Genomic DNA, 25,292 nt, shown 5'->3' on the forward strand with positions numbered 1-25,292 from the left:
ATTGCTCAAACTCAGTCACTGTTTGATATGTTGGTGTAGATATAGTCTGAACATCCCTAAAAGTCATGCATACGTAAAAAATCAAGTATACTCTTATTGGTTCCTTCCTTCATTCTGGTCCTTTACCATGAAAGAAGACAGTAGTGTTCTGACATCTTTCTGTACAAGAACAGTGAGAAATATTTCATTGAGGTACCAGACTGCAATGGCTAGCTACAAATAACAAGGCTTCAAAGGGATAAAAAGACTACCAAAGGACTGTCATTATTTCTCACGTCTGGCAGATTCCTGATACATAGAATTTCATTAACAGCTATCTTAGATATCTTCACATTATGGGGAAGCAAGTATTTCTTAGGTCTGTTCACAAAAGAATGACATTTTCTTGAACCACAATTTGCTCATAAGCATAAAGGGAATTTTGGAGCAATTATACTTCTTGTAACCTCTCCCAGGTTTCATATTCTGTGTTTAAATCACATAAGCTGCACATGGTGGTTGTAAAGAACTGTGGTTCTGAACTCACATAAGGCAAAAATGGGAAGAATGGTGAATTGCAAAGAACTGTTGAAAACTGCCATCTATGAAGTATAGAAGAAAAGTTCATGAAGTGCACACTTGACACACAATTGATGCATCTGCTATAGACTTACTATGAAACATGCATTTCTCCTGCAAATGGTCTCAGAATAATGCTTACTGATGGTCACTGCCAAAGACCTATCATTTCATCTGAGTCTTTATGCAGGAACTGGGTGGTTATCTGATTTCTCAGGTAAATGCATAACCACATTAAACAAGAGGAACTTAAAGATAGAAAACATTGAAGTATTTGAAGAGAAAGAAAAGACAGTTGAGTGACTATATATATTCTTTACATGAATATTAATGAAACTACAAAGCCAGCCCTCCCTACAACATCTTAATAGAGAACTTTACAGAGAAAAAATTGAGTTTATTGTTTTACCTAGTTTAAATGCCTTTGTAATCAGTCAGTGTGTTTATTTTCTGTCATTTCCCTAATTCTGTACTCAGTCAAGCCTTCAAATGAGCATCAAGCTTTCTGAAAACATGATTTACATTGATTTTGGGGAATTTTGGGAGAACAGTTCCACACAAGCTTCACATAATAAACAGCTAGTTCCAAAGAAAATGGGAAACCTTGGAGTTCAGCAGGACTCAGTTGCTGGCTCTCCGATCACTTGGCTAGAACACATAAGCTTGGAGTCAAAAACATTTGTGTTCATATCCATTTTTCACATCAGGATGCATGATGGCACCTCATAAGCTAAGCTAAGGGAGTGAAACCGAAATTTGCCTGGTACTAATGGAAGGTGATTACCATCGTTTTTACAGGAAGAAAAAATAAATAAAAAGAGCTCATCTATAAGTCTAATAACTTGACAAAACATCAGTGCTCCAAGGATTCTCTTCACAGAAAAAGGCAGAGCCTGACAATGGAGAAAATAAAAAGAAAAAGCTTTTTTTTTTTTTTTAGTCAGTTTTCTTCCAAATAATGACCTGCTCAAATCTGAAAGAATGTCCAAAAAAGGAAAATGAAGCTAAAAATGTCCCTCTAACTTGTTTGGCCCCTGGTCAAAGGAGGAGCAAGGCCGTCTCCAGTGATGTCCATAGAAATTCTCAGATGAGCAAGTATTGTCCAGAGAAGGAACCTAACTTTTCTAGCCCCTTTCCTATCTTTCCCTTACTCAGAGCCTTTCCCAGCTAATTCTTCTTGAATTGAACTCTTGTTGCTTTCTGTGCTTCAGTTGCTTTCAACATATTTGCAGTACCCTCATGAATTTTGAAAGGTTGGTATATGAATTTGTAACTTTTCCTTCTGGCAATCTGGCAGCTATAAAAAGTAGACAAAATGGTACAATGATCTGGATATGAGTGAACTCACTGATTCTGTCATACTCTGGGTTTGTAATAGAAGCCTTAGTGATACAGGACACAAAAACAGTTTCAGCATAAGAAACATGCTGCTGGTATTTGCTGAGTAGTTCAGACTTTTCCTTCCTTCCTTCCTTCCTTCCTTCCTTCCTTCCTTCCTTCCTTCCTTCCTTCCTTCCTTCCTTCCTTCCTTCCTTCCTTCCTTCCTTCCTTCCTTCCTTCCTTCCTTCCTTCCTTCCTTCCTTCCTTTCCAGACTATCCTTTGTATAAGTGGCTGTTTGTTCCCAAATCAATTTGACTTGACAGAATGATTTACACAAACTGTATGCTATGAGTGATGCATGTTATTTCTACCCATGTTAATATACAAGGTTGCTTAGAATATATATTGATTTTGGTCTCCCAAGGTTATGAACAAATGTGTTTATAATTTCATTTTATTCAGTGTTCAAATGAGTACCGGGAGAATGATTATCTGCTTTTTCTATTCTCTCAACAGTTAGTTTATTTTGTAAAAACTATTGGTGCAAACAGCAAACTTATTGTCAGAAATATCTGAAAAAAAGAAAAAAAAAAAACCTTGGGAAATAATAAGATTGAAGTGATAGAGAATTAAACAAATATTTTGACTATTATGCCTTTTTACCTAAACATGATGCACATATTATTACAGCACAAATGTTTGGAATAGTTGAAATGGTTTTATGTATTTGGCAATAATATGGTTCAGTGATATCAGGCAGACAGGCAGAAAGTCTCTTCCTCTTTTCAAAGGGAATAACCAACCATGAAAAAGATCTTAGCAATACATTCTGTTCCTAGAGAAGTAATTCAAACCTAAATAAATTAATTCAAACCTGTAAACACAACTACTATGACTCTAACTAAAAAATGTTTTTTAGTATAAGTAAGATCATGAAAATGCTTACTTCAAAAATACCTCACAAGCTCATCTCATTTGACCTCCTTCTCAAAACCAGGCTAATATCAGAGTTAAAACAGGTAGCTAAGGAACTTTCCAGACAAACTGTGAATATTTTTGAGGATGGAGAATCTGTATCTTTCCTTCGCATCCAGTGCTCATAGGGAATATAAGGGCAGTTTTTCTTAGATCCAACTAGAATTTGTCTTGCTGCAGCTTGTAACTATCCTTATCCTTTCTTTTTGTACCCCCCCCCAAAAAAACTGCTTTTGTCCATAACCTCCCTTTTGTTTGTGTAAGACAGCAAGTGAAACCCATGATTTGTCTCTCAGGCTCACACACTTCCTTTCTTCTCTTCCTGTGCATCATGCAATCAAGTCCCACAACCTCGTGGGAGTGCCCTGCTTGACTTTTTCAAATTTTCCTATATCTCTGTCATAGTGGGGGACCCAAAACAGAACACAGCATTCCAGACGTAGTCTCACAAGTGCCAAACAGATGGAAATTATCACGTTCCTTGATGTGCTGGCTACACTTGCATTACTGCAGCCCAGCATGCACTGCACAGGCACAGTCATGTTCAACATCCTCCTTTCCGCTGTCCCAATATCTGTTCTGAAAAGCTGCTCCCTAGACAGTCAGATCCACCCTGTACTGTTGCACACGGTTATTCTGTCCCACATGTAGGACCTTGCATATAAATATCAGCCTTATTTTTTTAGATTATTATGCATGGAAATGCACCAGCTAGCTGTGTAAAAATAGCAATCTGATATAATGGCAGCAAATTTGTATTGTATTTTCTCTGTAGATATTAACAGATATTTAAATGTTTTGAAATATTTTTGAAATATTTCTGAAATGTTTTTGAAATATTTTGAGTTGTGGTAAGCCTAATACTTGCCCAGAACGGGAACTAGAAGCATTATACCCGCATCTCAGTTCTAAAATTTTGAGCTATTTACATGCTTATCCCCAAGCCCAACAGCTGATTATTTTTTCTTTATTACTGGAAAGTCTAACAAGGCTATTTGCTTTTATGTTTTTCTTTTCTTTTGTTCCTTCTCATACTCTAAGTTAAACATTAGGATAGGAACTCAGCCCAGAAAGCCAACTGTATCCTGGGCTGCATCAAAAGAAGTGTGGCCAGCAGGTGGAGAGAGATTAGTCTCCCCATCTACTTTGCTCTTGTGAGACCCTACCTGGACCACTGCATTCAGTTCTGGGGCCCCCAGTAAAAGAAGGACATGGAAGTATTAGAACAAGTCCAGAGGAGGACCATGAAGATGATCAGAGGGCTGGAACACCTCTCCTACGAAGACAGGCTGAGGGAGTTGGGGTTGTTCAGCTTGTAGAAGGAAAGGCTCCAGGGAGACCTTACAGCGGCCTTCCCGTACCTAAGGGGGCCTACAGGAAAGCTGGGGCGGGACTCTTTGTCAGGGAGTATACTGATAGGACAAGGGACAATAGCTTTAAACTAAAAGAAAGTAGATTTAGATTTTATATAAGACAAAATTCTTCATGCGGAGGGTGGTGAGACACTGGAACAGGTTGCCCAGAGAGGTTGCGTGCGACCCATCTCTGGAGGTGTTCAAGGCCAGGTTGGATGGGGCTTTGGGAAACCTGATCTAGTGGGAGGTGTCTCTGCCCATGGCGGGGGGGGGTGGAATTACATGATCTTTAAGGTCCCTTCCAACCCAAAGCATTCTACAGTTCTATGATTCTATTTTATAAGTACTATAAAAAACACTGGCATTGTATGCTGTTCTCTGTGAGAGCCGTATAAAGGCATCTTTATGAAGACATCTATGCAGTGAATTTGTTTTGCTAAAGGAACTGAACTGAAGCTGATTGCCCTTTCAGGTAGGATCCTGAGTTAGCTGGTTAGTTTCATTAATGACATAGCTGCAGACAGAGCTGAGGAAAAATTGACCCAGATTTGGTTGCTGGAAGAATCATCATTATAACAACATCCTTCTCCAGCTGGCTAGTGCTTGCACAGGATGGACATCAAAGATTCACAGCAATTGGCACAGGAGTGCCCGGGTTCCTGGCCTGAGGCAGAAAACAGACAGTAGAAATGTACCCAAAGGAGTCCGAAGAATGATTCCTAGCTTTTAGAAAGGAAAATGTAGTGCTGATCCAGTCAAGAAAGTTAAAGAATTTAAATTGCATTTCAATGTTATTTGACTTGATGAACCAGTCCTCACAAAGTGCCTAAGTCCATAAATAGGCTTTATGGACTTAGGTCAATAAATAGGCTGGGGGGGGGGGGGGGGGGGGGGAGGAGATATAGAGGAGAATATGTAGTGATGTCTGTAGAAGGAGAAAGAAAAAAAATATACCAAATTTAGGAATCTACTTAATGAGATTGGAACTTGAATCTGTCATTAGTCATCTGGCAAGCAAATATAATTTTCACTATCTGTAGAGAGAGAATTTTGACATCTACATTTGAAGTTACATAACTAGAAGAGCTTGGGTTTTCATAACGTATCTGGAAAAATGTGTAAACTGAGAAAAAAAAAACATTCTAGAGAAAGTAAAAGTAACTGTGCTTAATTTTTGTTGAACTGGAGTATAATCATTGCAAAATGTGTGTGATAAAGTAGCAGACATCAGTGCTAACCTTTCCTACCAACTTGGCTGTAATGGCAGTAGAAAACAACACAACAGAGAACCTGACCCAAGGCTTTAAAAATATATTATAAGAAACTTTCTGATAACCATTTATTTTTGCTTCACACCCCTCCCCCATCTGCCCCACACCCCCAATGTCTTCTTTAATATTCATGCATTAGAAAATGATATCAAGGATAGTTTTCTGTATTACAGCATATACTTAAACACTTATACATAAAGTCAAAAAGATCAGTTTTCTTTGGCGACTTTCTATTTTTAGATGATAAATCACATTCTTTTTACTTGTTACATATACTAAAACACCTACTAATCTCAGAATGAGAATTTAATTTTGACCTCAGATTTTGTTAGACTGCTTTGTAAGCATAAAAATGAGCACTCTGTAACAACTGTTATGTTTTGTTGATGTCTTTGTGTATTTACTAATATAATGAAATGAATACTTAATGATGTCATGCTACAGGCAAAAACTAACAACTTATGATGACTGATATCTACTTCATAAAAATACTTATATTGATAAAAACTATTACTTCTAGCAAGTCTTTATATAGTTAACAGTACCACTTATGTTATTTCTTCATAATTTCCATTGACACTAGAGTATGTACTACAGCAAAATTACAGATCAGATGTAATAAGCAGTGAAAATGAAATTATGCACAATGTATATACTTGGGTATCATTAGAATCTGGCTCTGCTATTATTTATATCAGACTGTTTTTTGCTGGCACCGTGAATAATTGCTGATGAAGAAGAGAATGAACACCAAAACATTTTCAGACAAGAAGACTATGTGAAGGAGCAAAAGTTGTGCAACTAGGAATAATCATTACAGCAAAATCCCTCACATAATTATAAACTGCTGGAAGCTAGTGGAAGGCATTGTAATGTGAAAATATAAACACGCTGATTGCTAATTATATGGAGACAATGTCAAAGTCGAATAACATAGCACTGACAGTACAAAAAATACTTTGAATACCTCAGAATGTAATATTTCCAATTAAGGAAGAAAAAATATATTACAGTGAAAATATTTTGGCATAGGCAATGCAGAACTGGCAAATTACTGTCACAGAGTACTCTTAATTCGGATAGTTGTAAAATATTTGTGCAAAACATATATTTAAATTTTTTTTAGACCCCCAGTTCAGCAGAGGACCTATATCATCCTAGATGTGGTCCAACCCACTTATAGAGGAAGTATCTTATTGCTTGGAGCATGTCTTTTTTTTTTTTTCCATCCACATCTCTCAGTCCTTTCTAATGGAAGAGCTTGCAATAGTTAGAGTATAAATCTGATGTAAGCTTTTTTTTTTTTTTTTTTTAAATAAGGTTTTTTTACTGAATTAATCAAAATGTCAACTGGAATACTCATTCACGATCACTAATAAAACTGACCTATATAACCATATGTAACATATGAGTAATGTCTCTGAGACAGCCTATACAGGCAGCATTTACACAGTGGGGCCCAGGAAGATCTTCCAGCTCCCAGTTCCTATATGATGTGCTTAAACACATGAGAACAACGCATGGGAACACATCATCTTCCCTTCATTTGCTTGGGAGACACGTCCCCAAGGACAAGAAAGGAGATGCAGTGTGTGGTAATAAGTTCCCCCTCTCTGGGAAGCTGAGGAAAAAGCCAGTAGGTTCATCACTGACTACTGCCATCAGGGTACCTGAACAATTGTTCTCCATTTAAGAACATGCCACATTCTTCAGCTAATATAGCAAATGTAATTATCACTACTCGACAACTTTTGCTGCACATGGTGACAATGCCTTCAGCACAAAAAATGGAGCCACTAGTCGAATGTGGAAACTAATACAGACATTTTAAAAAATGTTATGCAATTCCATGATAAACAAAGCAGAACTCTAAAAGAAGTGTCAGCAAAAGATTTAGGTTAATTTTCCAGATATCTGAAGACACTTTAGAATAGTTCATAGTGTATATATATGGCCAATGGAGCTCAGAACCATAAAGAAAAGACTGCAATGAAGAGTTTTGTTGCTTTAGAACATTGTTCACTAACATTGCCAACAGTGTTTTTCAATAAAAGTGACAGCATGAAACTAGCTATCTGGATCTCCCAGAAATTGAATATATCATCTGTAGACATTGTGTTGTCAGTTCTATTATAGTCCCTTGCCCACACTACTAGAACTGCTTCCCTCCATGTGCAGTTCATAAAGTGCTGACATAGTATTTTATATGCTTGGTCCATACCATCCAATTATTCCCTTTATATTTGTTTTATATTTGTTAATTCATTTAAAGTACATTGCCAATGGTAGTCACCCTAACTCTAGCCACATAAAATGTATAATGTAAGTTAGTTTTTGTAAGCTAGTTTGTCAGAGGATCTGAGCAGTGCATAAATTGTCATGTCACATTGGTAACAATCATAAGTTGAAGAATACTATGAGAGATAATTTATTGAAAAAATAGAATTATATGGATATTAGGAAGCAACAAACATTTTTTATGTCTGCTCAGAAATGTTGCAATTATACCTCCTTTCCTTTATTAACACCGGATGTTTTGCATTATAATCTGTATAAATGTTAGGACTAAGTAGCTACTGCCAACAGTGTACAGCATCTTCCTGATGGTGTTGTCGGCGGGCATCTTTCTCTTCATGAGAAGAGATACTTCTGCATCAATTCTGGTCTACACAGTCTCAGAGCAGCCCACTACTTGGTGGACATAGGAAAAAAATAATAATAATTAAAAAAAAAAAAAAACCTGTCAAGGAGTATGCCCCCTGCATCCACCACTATCCTTTGAGGTAAACACTGGAAGTTGTTCCTTCACCTGGGTACCCAAAATAATGAGGGTCGCCTAAAGATCTTGAGAAAGGGGCAGAGGCAAGACTTAGGAACTACTTTTAGAAGGTGAGAGGATTTGTATTAGGGATACATTATGAAGAAAGTGAAGAAGGGGAAACAAACATGGATCTGCCACACTTGGGAGGGAGAAGGGGTGAGGAAAATATTGTACTCAGGAATTAATCCAAAAGTCATATTATTTTCACCAGTCAAGCAAAGCAATAATCTGTGTCTACCCAAGCAAGCTGAGGTGAGATTTTTTGTAGGGAGACCCCCATCAAAAAGTTGGCAACACATTACTTAGAAACTGTCTGTTCTGATTATATGTAGTACTATTCTAGGCATTTGTATCTTGAAATAAACACCCTAAAACCTTGTGAATGCATTTTTCCCAACAGAAGAGAACACTCTGTTATTCTTTTTTAAGGCTATTTTCAAGATGCTTATGGTTTGAGTAGATTATCTTTCACAACAGGCAGTTTCAGTACTGGTGTCTGGTAGGCAAATATGTCTCTGCTAAGGACACTGGCATTCCATTAACATATACCAGGTCTTAATTTGGCTCAGGTTAACATTACTGACAAGATCCAGACATATATAGAAAGATGCATGCTGACTCTCATTTCATTCCAGTCTAAATAACATTTTCTCCTAGTAGGAGTCCTAGTAATTTCAGAAACTTTTTAAGAAGTTGCCTATTACTCATCCCAAAAAGAACTTGGCTTCTCTGGTTATAAGTGTTGCCAAAATCATGTAAAATTAAAAACTAGGTGCATTTAACTAGGACTCAAATATAAAAATATTTTGTGTAAAATAACACTTTTATTATTTAATAAGATAAAGAATTTCCTGCATAGCTTTATTAAGTCTTCTGATTTAATCCAATATACGTATGTGTGTATGTATGCATGTATGCATGTAACGTAAGAAGGAAAAGGATTCTTTTGCTAATTTTATTTAAAAATAAAAAATAAAATAAAAAGTAAAAGAATACAACAACTCTGGGTCTCTTTGGTGCATATGTTGCTTCTATTCTATATTTCTTATGTCAAGTCTAGCACGCTACTACTGTATGTCCCCTTTTAAAAAAGAAAGCATTAGGGAAAATAGGAACTAGTGATCAAATAAAAATATGACATAAAAGGCTTGAATATACTTATAGAGAAAAAATAGCTGAAATGAAATATGAAAGCTGAAACTGATAGATTTATTTTTGTTGAAAATAAATTTTAAGAATCATTTTAGAAACTGAAATTATATCGTGGAGAATAGACAGACCATAAAATAATGTACAGGATAGGAATATAGCCTGACAAAAGTTTAGTGAAGCACTGGGGAATGCTAGTGCTTAGTTCATATTGTGCAAGCATTGTGTAATATATCTGTAGGAATTTTGTCTAGTATAAAAGTATGTAAACTTGATTCTTAAAGAATTAGCAGGGAACATACTGAGAATAGTTCATTTTTGGCTGTTGAGTTTAGTTTTACTGTTTACAGATCTTATTTGTGCTTTGGTAAGAAATATCATGCTTTTCATTTTCATAGTGTCTTTCACCTGGTGTAACTATTCTCCATAAGTTTTGTTATTTAAATAATGGAAGCAGTCTTTGTAAATATGTTTTTTAATTTGAAATCAGGTTTTGAGGTATCTATGGTTTACAGTCCTTTCGCTCCTTGTATACTATAACATGGGGAAGTCCAGCTTTACTGTGAAAAGTGAATCTTGGGAGGATATGGGGTTCTAGCATATTTTTTGCATTGAAGGAAGGGAAGGCTGACCCAGCCCTGCCTTTCTGGTATTATCACCATGAATGGACGTGTGAAGGCTGTGGATTTTTTTTTATATATTTTTTTTTATCTCTATCCAGAAGTTACTTATTGTAACATATATAGCATGGAATTAACTTCATAATGATAACAGAGAAATAACTGTCTCCCTTTCTTCTTCTCTCTGCAGTTTGTTGCCCAACCTAACTGCCAGCAGCTGCTTGCATCCCGCTGGTATGATGAGTTCCCTGGATGGAGGAGGCGACACTGGGCTGTGAAGATGTTGACATGTGTTGTGATAGGACTTCTTTTCCCCGTCTTCTCTGTGTGCTACCTGATAGCTCCCAAAAGCCCGTTAGGGCTGTTCATCAGAAAGCCATTTATCAAATTTATCTGCCATACTGCATCCTACTTGACTTTTCTGTTCCTGCTGCTGCTTGCTTCTCAGCACATTGACAGGTCAGACGTGAGAATGCAGGGACCGCCACCAACCATCGTCGAGTGGATGATATTACCGTGGGTCCTGGGTAAATGTATTACTAAAGAAAATACAGTGAAAAGTGTTTTGAAACCTGTGGTTTTTCCAAGCATTTCTGATGCAGGAAGATATGGCGGAGAGTTCTGTTACAAGTTATTGATCTATTGGAACAGGCAAATGGTACATCTGCTCCAGTACTTAGTGGGATTAGTGGACAACTTGGGAAGTGTTTAAAAATCCAAAGTGTACCCACCCAGTAGTGTCTGACATACTACAGCAAGGGAAAAGATTAAGCAGTATGTGATTAAGTAGAGGCCTGAAAAAGAAATAGTGATAATATTTTTAATTTTCTCCTTTTCTCTAGGGCAGAAATTGCTCCAATTCCTTTCATTCCTTTCTAATATACTTTTTTTTTTTCCTTTGCTAGTCTAGCTTTTAAAAAGGGGTTTCTTTACCACTGAAATATTTTTCATGTATTAGAACAAGGTACAGTGTTAATTCTGGTGTTATCATGGACCTTTGTTACCTATGAAGGTAACAAATACTTAATATCACAGACCCACCTGTAGCAAATAGTGCTGAACAGCATTTTCAATTGACTATTTTAATTAAAATATCCATGCAGAGTAATTTTTCTGTGCCAAAACACTGATGATAACTTGTCACACAACTTCAAGCAAAATATTTTCTCACCAGAAGGCATAAGAAAATCTGCTAAGATTTTTTCAAAAGAGGGAAAAGATTAACCTTCTGTCTTGATAGCTCAAAATAAAATTTCAGTTTGGTTTTATTGAAAGGCTATTTTGTACAAGTCTTGCCAGCTTTAAATGTCTGCCAGTGTGATTGCTCTGTCCTATAAAATCACATTATCTTAGGTCTTCCCTGTCCTTGCCTTTCTCCCCTGCTAGATGTTACCTCTCTTGGCATGCCATGGTCTCTTCCCTGTTTCTTATTTCAGTCAACATAAGTTGATTCCTACCCACATCAGGCCAAATATACCTGGTCTTGACTGAAAAGAAATTGTAGAAAGAAGGACTTAGTAGCTTTAACTGAAAGGATTTAAGTTTAATATTTTCATATAAATCATCATCACGTAGACAAGTTCATGCACAAACTCTTTGAAATGTTTTGGTGGGCTTTCGATACACTTACCTCTTCCAGAGCCTCCCATTAAGATGCTGCTTCTCTTCAGTTTTGCAACTTTTCCTAGGCTTTTTTTAGAGCAACCAAATCAACAAGGCTTTTGGCATCATTGGTGATATAATTTACAATGCAATATTGAATTTATAATACACTAATTGGCAGTGTCTGACATACAGAAGGAGAATGAGTCAGTGGATTTTCCTCTATATGTTCCTTAGTAGAGCACTTTGCCACTACATGAAGCATGAGGCAGGGCTACATACTTCTTTCACTTAATCAAACAAGCAAGCGTGACCAAAAACATGTTCACACTATTTGGGAAGTTCTCAGAAGAAGCTGCTATCTGGGATTTTTAACATGATAGCACAGCATAACATAGTCCCCACCACCAGTCTTCACTGTAAGGTGTATTTTCCTTTGCATGGGTAAATATTGCTGCAGCATGTGACAAATATGTCTTTTTTTTTTTTTTTTTTTTTTTTTTTTAGGAATAAATGTCAGCCAAAATCTGATGTTTTCTATTCACATATATAAAAACTATGGTCCGGTCACCTTTTAGTAAATTAAATTACTTATTTTGTTAAGTTCTTATCAATAACCTAAGCGGTTATTTTCCGGGACAAAATTTAATCTGTTATCTAATCTCTTCATAGTATACTGTTATGCGCTATCTTAAAGAGTATATACAACACTCTTGAATTGCATGAGTTATCCTATCTCAAAGGTGCAAAGATATATCTTTGCATTTATGGATGTAGATGAAAAATGTTGAAGTCTGAGATGAAACTAATGTGGCACAAGGGTTATAGCTTTACTCTGAAATTGGAAACATGTCCAGATAAACCCTTTTCCCAAACTAAAGGTTATCCTGGAACAAATACAGCATGTCAAAACTATTAACATTTTAAACAATAGAACTCTTTGTTTGTCTTTCTTTCAATTAAAATAGTTCTGCATGTAATTTACATTTTAATAGCTACCTCTATAAAAATGAAGAGAGGAAGAGAAGCTCTACTTTCCAGCTTCTCTTCCAAATAAATTTCAGTATTTATATATTTCATAGAACTTAAGAGGTTTTGAGATTGTCCATAGTGATCTTAGCTCTCCAACAATCAAACAGTAATTAGCATTTACCTACTGCTTCGCAATAGAAGACTGAATGTGCATAATTAGCACATATTAAAAGTGCCACTAGAGTAGGAGGTTCAGAGGAAAAAACCTGTATTGGGCTACATTTCCATGGAGACTATCAATTTTACATTTAAAAAGTCTCTTCAGGAAACTTCTGCATTAATTTTGTCTTTTACATGATTAGATGATTACACAAGAGGTGTTAGAGTATGTGGTGATTATCCATGGAACAATAAGTCAGTATAACAAGGCTGATGTTATAGCTTTAAGAAAGAGTTGTGGAACACTCTGCAGGTAAGAAAAGCTGGAATCTCCTGTCCTTGCATACAGAAAAATATGAAATAGGCTTTTGTCAGTAAGGAAAATTATCCTTTTTCTTCTTAGCAGCTGTTAATTCAGATTTCCCAAGCATGCCAGATGCTTCACATTACAGAAATATAGGCCCAGCCTACACTTGAGAATCTGTCACCACTGGAGAAAGAGAAAAAACAAACAAACAAACAAAAAAACGATAGAAAACAGCAAACACCTATTGTTAAAAAAGTGAGGAAGAACAATAACTTGCATAATCAAATTTCCTTTCCAGTTCCTGACTTGCCTTGGATCATGAGAGAAGGCAATTTTAGTTGATGAGAAGCTGGTAATGTACACTTGCAGCCCAGAAAGCCAACTGTATCTTGGGCTGCATCAGAAGTAGCACAGTCTGCAGGGCAAAAGAGGTGATTCTTCCCCTCTACTCTGCTCTTGTGAGACCCCACCTGGACCACTGCATTCAGTTCTGGGGCCCCCAGTAAAAGAAGGACATGGAAGTATTAGAACAAGTCCAGAGGAGGACCATGAAGATGATCAGAGGGCTGGAACACCTCTCCTACGAAGACAGGCTGAGGGAGTTGGGGTTGTTCAGATTGTAGAAGGAAAGGCTCCAGGGAGACCTTACCTAAGGGGGCCTACAGGAAAGCTGGGGCGGGACTCTTTGTCAGGGAGTATACTGATAGGACAAGGGACAATAGCTTTAAACTAAAAGAAAGTAGATTTAGAACACTATCCTCTTCTTTCTGTCAGGGATTTATGCAGATTATTAGAATGTGTGAATCTACAGAGAATGTTCAGGAACTGTGCAAACTGCAAATTGCAAACATTCATGGTCAACAAACTGCTATGGGGAATATACACTCTTGCCAGTACTGAACAAAATGAACATCCATACTGACGGCATAGCAAGACACTTCAGATGAAGGGATCATAGAGGTGGCATGTAAACTACACATCATATTCTAAATTTCATAGGAAAAAAATGTGTAAAAAAAAATGAAACAGTACCAATTGACATGTTCTAGGGAGCAGATATAAAGGATAATACAGCCAGTAAGATGAAACAGTACATAATCAATAGTGACAAGTAAAGTGTAGTGGAGGAAAATAATACCAAACAAAGCTGGAACACAATTTCAGTCACAAAGAAGGATAATGCACATAATGACCACTCAAGGCCTCTTAATCCAAACCACTGCTCAACACAGGCTACCTACAAAGATATATCAGTTGCTCAGGCCCTTGTCCAGTCAAAACTTGAAATTTTTCCGGGGATGTATATTCTACCACCTATTTCAGCAGCCCATGCCTGCATTTAGCCACTGGAGACTTTTTTTTTCCAGGTATCAGTGGGAATATCCCATGCCACAACTTGCAACTTACCTTTTGTCCTTTCAATATGCACCTCTAAGACAAGTCTTTTTTCCAATTATTCATAAGCAGCATTTTCATTAGTGGATGACAGCATTAATATCCTCCTATCAGCGTCCTCTTCTCCAGGCTGAACAAATCCAGCTCCCTCAGCCTTTCCTTGTACATCACGTTTTTCAGCCTGCAGTCAGTTTGATGGTCTTCTACTAGGTTCAACTCAGTCACATAACATCTCTTTCTTGTGGGATCCCAAAACTGGATCCACTAATGAAGACATTTATTTAAACATCCAGAGAGTCACTTGTCATTAGTGCCTGAATCTTATTGTAACAGGACTTTTTTCTTAGTTACTTGGAGATTTACCACATTTCAAATATTTGAGCTATGTAGATGATTTTATTTTATTCTTTGGTTGTTGGTGGTGTTTGTTGATATGTGCATTTCTGTGTGCAAGATTTACCCTAGAATCATCTTGCCATTTCCAAAACTGAGACCAAAGAGATATATCTTGTTTTGATTATGATTAAAAAGTCAGGAGACTTTTCGTTTGGGAAAATAGTTTAATTGGTGCTGTAAGCTCCACTTAAGCATAGGTAGCTTTTATGTATTTTTTGCTGTTTTAGTAAAACTTTATCCTAAATTTGAAAAGCTTTGGGAGTATGTCTTCCATCTACAATGGAGCTACAGACTGTGTTTTGGTTACTGAATACCATCCTTAATGTCACAATCAGCCATGATCAGTGGCTCTTAGTCACAGTAGTGGAGATGTGGTATCTGGATCAGGATATCCCTGAACCCAGCAAACCTGGAAGTTAGTAGAGACTTTACTTTACCCTGTCTTCAAATCCTTTCCCTAAGCATTCAGAAACAATTGCAGCTGAACGGGGATTTAGGCTAGATGGAGCAGTTCTCTACTGTCCTTTTTCAACATTTAAATAGAGTACAGAAAATAAGGGTTTGTTTCCTTAAAAATGTCTGAGTGTTCAATTTGCATACACTTTTATTAGTTATGGAAAATTTCCCTCCCACAATGAAGTAAATGAAGACTCTGCTTGTAGATGATAATATAAAATAATCATATATAGAAAAGTATTCAAGTATAGACAAGTATTCAATGCAATCAAATGTTTTCTTGAAATTTGCTGATGAAAACAGGTTATAACAGTATCCTGAGATCATTTTCAGGTCTCAGGCTTGTTTTCAGTGTAGTACCACTGTGCTTGCTCCTCTAAAATTCAAATATTTCACATTTAGACATTATAATCATATAGCTTAAGGATCATAGAATCAGAGAGTCATAAAATGGTTTGGCTTGGAAAGGATGTTTAAAGGTCATCTAGATCCAATACCTCTGCCACGGGCAGGGATACCTTCCATGAGATCAGGATGTTTACTTGATCAGGATAAAGCTGTGTGTGTGTGAAGCCTAGCTTTGATGACTGTGCTTCCTAAAAGATGCCCTAGTAAGGAGGCTAAAAACACTAAGGTTGTCACTGAAGTTGTGGGTTGTTTGTTTGTTGTTGTTTATTCATTTGTTTGGATTTAGCTTCTTTAGCTCCCTCTTCTTCAGTTTCCCTTTGTCCCCATTTTTATCACGAAGGTGAATGTTTCTCCCCCCTCTCCCCTTATGCCTTCCCTAGTACTCTCCTGAGAAAGAGGTTCCATCTTCCCTCAGGCTGAGAAAAGGCAAGTTTTCTATTCCCTGTGAACGAATTTTACCTATAAAGCTGCAATGCCAAATGTTGACCCTAATATTGGATATAGTTTCAGCATTTCAGGAAAGGAAGGTACTTCAAACTCTGAAACTCAGTCTCATGTGGACATTTAGATGAAGGTCTGAGATAGGACGCTAAGTGCTGGTGAGATACAATGTTTGAGACTCACTACTCTTTCCACTTCTTGTTATTCCTCTCCTTCAGTATGTCATAACTGTCCACATAACCTGTGGATCTCAGCTCAACATTTGAAACTCAAAATGAGCATAAAATGGAATTTATGGGGAATTTAGGTGCCCTGCACGATGAATTCTACATTCAGTACTGTGTACTTAATTTAAGCATTGAAGCACCAACTATTTCAATGACTAGACCCTTTCATAGGATTTCGTTCTCAGATATGAAGTTTGGATCCTCATGATCGAGAACTTCAAATCCTTACATGCCTGTTAATAGTGTAGAAGCAGATGAGCAGTTTCAGATATCCCTGAATATCCACTTCTGGCCTTACCTAGACCTGCACGTTTAACGCTGTGCTGCACTGTTCAGGGCTCCAAGAGATTCTGAGCCATACTACAAAAGACTTTCTGTGCTTTATAGACAAGCTATACATCCATTTATTCTTCCTCCAGGTCTTGCATCCCTTTGTGAATTTAAGACTTGCACACACTTTTTTTTTTTTTTCCTACTGACTGCATAATATCTTCATTATATTATTCTAGCAACACCAAGAAAATGCAATTAATGCTGGGAGCAATAAAGAATACATAGATGTTTGTAGATACAACAGTTTAATGGGTATTAGACTGCATGACCCTACTTCTAGGATATATATATATTTATAAATTAATGCTTTCTTTGGAAGTAATATATAAACTTTGCTCTTTACCCTTTCCACAATACTTTTTGTGAAAGTAAGAAAATAATTTCTATATTAAATCAACTTCAGAAAATGCCTGCCACAAAGTTTCAATGAAACCATGGAGATTAAAGGATAATGAGTAAAATTTTGCATGCTCCACTCCTCATGTAAACTTGTAGAGCCTAATAGAGATGTGCAAGCAGTAATTGAGGATATACTTTTTCTTTAAAGAGATTCACAGACCCCTGTGCAAAAGTACCTGAGAGAACGGACCAATACTTTGGATAGGTAAATTTCTACCTACAACAGTATTGTAGACCTGAGTTCAAACAGAAATGTACAGAATTTCTGCACTGTACCTCCGCATTTATTTATCTGTCCATAGTCCCTTACTCCAAACTCAGGCATTTAGCAAGTCTTGTCATTATGAATTAGGAGATTAAATCAGAGTAAACATAAAGAAAGCAACTCAGGTGCCTACAAAGATGAAACTGTTACCAATTTTGAAGTCTTTGAGAGTTGGATATACTTACTGAGAGGTTGTACCTATGATAAATACCCTACAGGAAACCTGTACCTTGTTTTGACAATGCATGGGGTGGCCAGTTTGGATATGCATAGAGCATCTAAACTAACACTAGACACTCCTGTTTAAGCACATGATCCATTCCAAAAATACAGTGTCTTTCATGCTTCTCCAGATTATGACAACTACATTATCACTGTATACAGTCCACTGATATGGAAAAAATAGGTACACGGAAAGGAAATGTTAATCCAGGATTTACAATTATTTTCACGTACACTACAGGAAGAGGATCTTAAATATTTTTTTTTTCTTTCTATTCTTTTTTATTTTTTTTCTTGTAAAACCCTGTTTTATGAAGGCGTAAAAACAGAACAAGGAAAAGGATCAATAAAGTTAAGATAGACATACTAATTAAAATCTCCTTTAATCTTCCACTATGAAATTGAATAACAATTCATTTGCATTTTGCAACATTTTGCAAAGGAAATTTAAAAGATTTAAAAAAAAAAGTAACTGCTAATTACATATATTTTCTTTTAACATTTATGAGTACTGCAAAATTCAAACTTCTTGTTAATTAAAACATTGGGTCAATGGAACAGCTATCCCAGTTATATGGACACCTTGCTGCATAAGTACTCAAGCAACTGAACAATCTGATAGTTGGTGAAACTAAGCCTTAAATATTTGAGGGGTTTTTTGATGCTGATTGTCCAGACTGTTTGCACTTGCCATTCCATAGTGGGTGAAACACATACATACATACTTCACAATGTTCCTAGACCAGTTTCATTTGCAGCTGATCAGTGTTTCTTGGAAATTATACTTTTCTTTGAACAAGAAAGTAAATGTACCGCTGATTTAAAATCAGTACTGAATAGTTTCAGCTCTGATATAGTATATTTCATCCAGAAAGCTCAAATGCTTCATAATCTTCGTATTTTCCTTTACATTCTCCCTATACTCTCGAGACATTATCAAACTCATCTTCACTGTTCGCGTGGGGGAAAGAACTAAGCTGAATTTTACAACACGACAGCGAGGACAGAGAGTGAACTGAGGTTAGATATTAAGTATTCTTAGTGTTGAGTTGCGTGATGAGATAATTCCCAGATTCAGATCACTTAAGTGTCATTGTCATGAGAATGGACCTGGAACAACAATGCCTCTGGCTATGCCATTCCCAGCCTCTTGCCTGACCTGACACAGGACAGACACTGCACAGTTGTTCCCCTCACAAACATCCATTTCCCGATTCCTAGGAGAAAGCAGAAAACTTGATTTTAATTTTGTGCATGTTCCCTTGAATAGCTGTATTTTACCTAAAAAAAAAAAAAAAAAAAAAAAGTCCCAGAGATTGGGAACCCATGAATTACAACAGAATGTCTCGCAGTTCTTCTCACAACCTTCATACCTCTTCAACAGAGATCAGATGTCAGACCAGATGTAAAATAGAAGAGAGATTTCAAGCCTTACTGATGCTCATTTAATTCCCTGGAACGACCTCCCCTCAGTTCACAGAGCTTAAATCATTAGCAACTTGTCTCATTTCTTGTACCTGTGAAAAACTTGAGTGCATTGCAGAGCAAAGTTGAGTATTTCAGTTAAGTGGTTTCACAGTCCAGTGAAAATATTCTTCAAGAAACATACTGAAAGGTTGTTGTTGAACTTGGCATGTAGAGACTGACCCTGAGGAGCCTCCTGCTTCCCATCACTAAATGGTAAGGAACAAAAATAGAAAAGAAAAACAAATCTTTTTGCAGGAAAGGTAATGCCAAACTTAGATAGGGATCCGCAAATCTTTTTAAAAACAAAATTCAGAATACTGACTTTCATTGCTTTCTTTGACAGTCAAGCTGAATGTATCAGTCAAGTTGGACTTCAGTCGAATGGTTGCAAATTGATCAGCTTGCATGTGTAATAATTCACAGTGCTTTACAAAATCTGTCCATGCTGTCTGGCATTTCCTGGGCCTCATGTGGTCTGTGGGACTTTTGCCTTGACTTTAAGTCTATTTAATTCCATTAAAACTACGGGATGTTTAATCACATTTATTTCTATCGTTTCATCCTGTTTCAAAATATCCATGTTGCTATTTCTCTTTTACTATTCTAGCTTTTAATTCATAAATAATGTCAATAAATGCTTGAAAATCTCACCTTCAACATTTTGATTTAAATCATCGATTAATGAGGTGGAATAGCTGCATAATATTGATAATTTCCTTTTAAGTGGAAATAAATGATAAAAGCAGAATGATGGGGAATGGACAGGTGAGACTGTAAGAGACAGGTGTGAAATAGAGCTGGCATGAAGAGAAAGGGTTGGAAGAAGAGAATTGGAGCAAAGAGACAATCAGGATAAAGCCAAGTTTATCCAGCTACCACAGTGAAATCTGATTTGTGTGGAATTATTTCAACTAAATACAAGCACCTGGAAGTTAGACATCTGTTTTAATTCAAGCTAATCCTCCACAGATACTTTTTCAGTCAATGGGAAGATTCAGCCACCTGAAGATGACAGGATCATTGCCTTGGAGATGATTCTTTCCTCCCAGAGAGACAAAGGGAGCTTTGGGCAATGAACTTTTTCCCAGTCTAACTGTCTAAAAGTGCTCACTTGTACATCTACCCCTTGTATTTGGCTGGTTCCTCTTAGCACTTTTCCCTCTGTACCAGGGTACAAGGAGGGGGTGCACTCCTCTGTTTTAATGAGATATCCTTTTTGTTGTCACACATGTGGCTCTATCACTATGTGATAGCATTGCTGCTTTGATACATTATTAGGCAATGCCTGGACCCTAGATCTCTTTCCTACCTGTAAGAATGTACCCATCAGACAGTCTTGTCTCTGCATGTCTTCATCTCTTGTATTATGTCAGGGCATATTTTGGAATTGTCCAAAAGACTCATTAGATAATAATGTCAGGTTGTGTCCAGCTACCCATAAGTCCACCAAGTAGAAAAGGGAAGTGTACAATGTCACAGAAATAATACTGCTTTGACCTCTGGATGTTTTTTGTTGTTTTGTTTTGTTTGTTTTTGTTTTGTTTTTAACACATCTATTTATGTATTTATTTATATCTTTAACTGATTCTCCCAATGAATGTAAAAAAAAAAAAAATGTGTCAGACACTGTGGAGAGAAGAGCTGACTGATGACTTCTCCCTGATTACTTTTCTTGCAAAAAGTTCCTTTTTATGATCTACAACAGGATTTCAAAACCTCTGGATGTGTGACTGCTAATTAATCCTAAACTGCACAGCTTGGAATCTCTGAGGTTCCTTGCCTAGAATAGCTCCATCACGTAAGCTTATCAGACCTTCAGTAAGTCTTCAGCTTTGCAGAAAGGCTATCGAACTTCAGAGTACACTTTCCCAGGCATACCTGGGAGGACTTACAGGACTACAGAAATTCTAGTTCTCCCCTCATTCACTGCTTCAGCACCCCTCAGGGTGTAGAGACAGCTGTAGAGACCTGGTACCTCCAAAGACAGAACTCGGCTTTCATGGTGTTACTACTGTGGAGTTGTGGACTTATACAATCTACCTTAGGAGTTTCTACTTTCCAAGATTTCTCTTCAAAGAGAGCATTAGGTATCTGGCATGTCTGAGAAATGCTACTATACATGTATGGATAGCATGTATGTCACAAATTTATAATCCATTTACCTGGAATATCCATCTCAAACCTAGTCAGCTGACACCCAAAGCAGTGTTAAAAACAGAAAACTACCACAATGAGGTACAGAATTGTCTGGCTCCAAATCCCATTATAGCATCATAGGCCCTGAAGTCAAGGCTGGAATGTCCCAGGCTCTGAGCTTCAAGACACAGAAACTGCTCAAAAACAGTAAAATTTTTCAAAAATTATGAAAATAAATGAAATTCTGCATCTTTGAAGTGCTCTTAATCATACCTTTCAGTAATTCTTGCATTAGGGGTAGTCTGTGAGTCTGGGATTCATCCAACTAGACGTAGACATCTGCAGTGCAGTGTCTGTGTCTAAGCCAGTCCCCAGAATCAACTCTCTCTCTCCATTAACTTTAAAGGGAAACTAGGGTGGCTACTTCAGATGGATCTGTCTGTACTGTAGAAAATTAAAGCTAGGTAAGAAAAACTCATCCTCAACCACAATGCTCCATGATCTATCCACTGAATTTTCTATGTCAGCTGCTGTATGGAAAAGAAAAATTTTATCACTTAATTATCACTTAATGGAGAAGACACTTAATGGAGAAATAGAGTCATCCTAGCTTCAAGTTCTCTTGGGTCCCACAAAAACTCAGTAACTGTATTTATTTGAGGAAACTGCACTTAGATTTTGGCTGGCAAGAAAGATTAAACTATCATATCTCCTGCATAGCCAAAAATAATGTAGGATTTCCAGTTTCTAAAATCATTTGATTGAAAAGAACAAGTCCTGCATCAGGATAAACAAAAAAGTAGTCTTGAACCAAGGAAAAAAATTTGAATCACCAACATTACAATGTCAAACTATACTCCAAACTTTTTAACTGACAAGGGACTTCAACATTACTGGTAGTTTGGATTAGTTGTGTTTCTCATTCTAAATGACAAAAATTTATAATAGCAATGTACTCTATTTCACTAGAATTCTTTAATTGTTCAGTATTTCTCTGCTAATGTCAAATTTATAATTACATTTCATTTTCTGAGCCAAGGAAATTGTTGGACTGAGTCTGAATTTCACTTACAAAACAGATCAAATGCAGAAATATTAGTCAGCATTTCTTTTTCAGTCTGTACATAATTCCACTATATTTCAGTCTGTGCTGTCAGAGTATGTGATGCTGAGCAACAGTCTTACAGAGAACAACCCTGTTGCATTTGTGACGGTTCATGTTTTTGGATGATTATGACTCATGGAATGTCTCAGCAGAAGACTTTAATGAATCTACAGCCTTTAGAATCATAGAATCACAGAATCAAAGAATCACAGAATGGCTTGGGTTGGAAGGGACCTTAAAGACCACTTAGTTCCACCACCCCCTGCCATGGGCAGGGACACCTTCCCCTAGAGCAGGTTGCTCAAAGTCCCATCCAACCTGACTTTGATTACTTCCAGGGATGGGGCATCCTCAGCTTCTTTGTTCCAGTGCCTCATCACCCTCATAGTAAAGAATTTCTTTCTAACATCTAACCTAAATCCACCTTCTTTTAGTTTAAAACCATCCCCCCACGTCTTATCTATCACTATAATGTAAGAAGTTGCTGTGCATCTTTTTATAAACCCCTTTTAAGTACTGAAAGGCTACAATGAGGTCTCCTCAGAGCCTTCTCTTCTCCAGGTTGAACATCCTCAGCTCTCTCAACCTTTCTTTGTAGAAGAGGTGCTCCTCTGATCATCTTTGTGGCCCTCCTCTGGGTTTGCTCTAACAGATCACATCCTTGTGCTGGCGGCCCTGGACCTGGATGCAGTACTCCAAGTGGGGCCTCACAAAAGCAAAGTAGAGGAATGCTTCCTTTAAGCATTCATCTTACTGATCACCCCAACCTATTCCTGCTCTGGTTTTAAAACATATTTTAAAGGGAATGCTTAACTGTGATGAATTAGAAAAGAGTATATTTAGTTTTATGAATGTGCATATCAATTTCTGTGAAGCTTTTTTTTTTTTTTGGGGGGGGGGGGCGGGAAGGGTGGAGGGGGATGTTCTGTCAATGTAACTGTCTGCTTTCTGAGCCACAGGAGTCATCCCAGTGTCAAGATCACTTAATAAAAAAAGCACAAGAAACTGCTCTCTGACACTAAGGCTTAGGTACCGTACCTGTATTATACAGCCTTTGGCTCCAGATCTCTTCTGAGCCCCACCTCAGACTCCTGTGGCACAATGGTTAATTTTATATGCTCTTCTGCAGTTTGAGCAGGAGCAATTCAGAGCAGTGTCTGAAATGTGAGGCATATATTGCAGCCCACAAAACCACTGCTTTTATGACATGATGACGGTCAAGATATTGTGCATAAAACATAGCAAAAGACTGAGCAGGGATATTTGCAAGTACATGGACTACATGCTGAATGCTAGAGGGGATTGTGGAGCAAATTGGGAGCCAAGACCTTCTGGTTCATATTGTGTGACAGGAGTGAGCAGCTCCTTGAAAGGTAGATGGCTAAATCTTTGCCCAGGATGAAAGTGGCAGGCATTTAGGAGCCCACCTGGTAGCCCTGTGATGGTGCTTGGGCAGTTAACAGTAGCAATGGACACTGTTAGTGGATACTGATACCTGCCATGTAATAATATTCAACTCTTTTCTCACTACGAATCGTCATCTTGGATGAAGCATGAAAATAAATGTTAGCTTCTTATCAGTGTTATATTTTATGCATCAGTTTTTTCTGATCAATTAAGGTAGAGTTGCAATCAGCCTGTCTAGGCTGATGTAGATATTAAATTGGCATGTCCCTGTCCACATGTTCCCACTATGGTCCTTTCTCAGAACGTGTTCCTACAGATCTGCAGACAGGTGAAATAGTGATGGCGGTGTGTCTGAAAAGGAACTCTATGAACATAAAATTTGCTGGATCTATTATACAATTTAGGTACTCCTGAAGCTCCTGATTAATGATAGCATGCAGAAACAAGACAGGAATGTGTGGCTGAGATCAGAAGGAGCAAAGTTGTGAGGAAGTTTTCCTTTCAAAAGCAATCAGGAGACAGAATGACTTCAGCCAAAACACTGCAGAATTAAATTGTACTTGTCACACCTACTCCACTCCTCTGACTCTCTTCGCTCTTGTAGTCAACTAGAAGACCACTGAAACAAAATGTTGAGTTTCAAGGTAAATTTAGCCCTGACTACAGTGATGCAGGACTCTGAAAATCCATGTATGAAATCTGTTCAACACTTTTTAAAGGAACTTATGATAAGCAGCTGGAGGAAAGCCATGATGAATTAACTATATCTCAATATCCATATGTTTTAGATTGTCCTCTTTGCTGTAAATGTTGTCCCTTTAATGAGCACTCAAGTATGAAAATCCTTTCAGCAAAGAATTTACTATGGAACATGTAGAAGCTCTACCGAGACTGGTAACCAAAAAGCTTTGTAGATAATAATACGAAGTATGCATATAAAGATTCCATTGTTTTTTATATATTTTATCATTCTGTATTATAAAATAATGTGGAGTATCCTTTTCAGACATTTTGTTTTAATGTTTACAGTATTAAAGTCTCCATATAGTTGTCTCTGGAGCTGTTAAATTGAGGTTATGTCAGACAACTCGCAAAATGTCCCACTGGGATTGAATATTTCTTTATCACATTGTGTCCAGAGTAATGTATACTTTGCACACCTGAAAACAACTTCTATTCCTTCCAGTCCCAAAGGAAAGAATCAACAAAAAATATTCCACTGAAGACGCTGTTCTTATGGGAAGGGCAGACTTTAGTTCAGCATTGACAGCAATAATGAAATCCTCTCACTTACCGTGTTTGTTCCAATTGAAACAAAATAATGAGCTGGCTTGGTTCCTGCAGTCATACAGTTTACAGTTAGAGTTACATTGCAGCAGATACTGAGGATAAAGTTGGCAATGATCATTGGTTTGGAGACCCTTTTTATACTTATTAGGTTATAAGGAAGAAGGAGATTTAAGAAAACCAAAGAAATTGTCCTTGTACAAGCAGGTGATGTTTTGTTTGTCTGACAATTCCTGAA

General features: G+C 37.2%; 1 protein-coding gene across 2 annotated transcripts in view; it reads left to right on the top strand.

The window, feature by feature from the left end:
- Nucleotides 1–25,292, top strand: part of TRPC4 (transient receptor potential cation channel subfamily C member 4) — a 160,631-nt gene that overhangs the window by 106,939 nt on the left and 28,400 nt on the right. Inside the window, exon 4 of one of the 2 annotated variants that reach the window (XM_083798127.1) lies at nucleotides 10,261–10,597. In XM_083798127.1, the coding sequence (XP_083654253.1) occupies nucleotides 10,261–10,597 (337 nt within the window). Of the gene's footprint in view, nucleotides 1–10,260; nucleotides 10,598–25,292 lie in introns of those variants that run through there. The other variant, XM_083798128.1, reaches the window with a different exon arrangement.

Source organism: Anser anser, assembly GCF_964211835.1.
Source record: "Anser anser genome assembly, chromosome: 1".
Taxonomy (NCBI): domain Eukaryota; kingdom Metazoa; phylum Chordata; class Aves; order Anseriformes; family Anatidae; genus Anser; species Anser anser.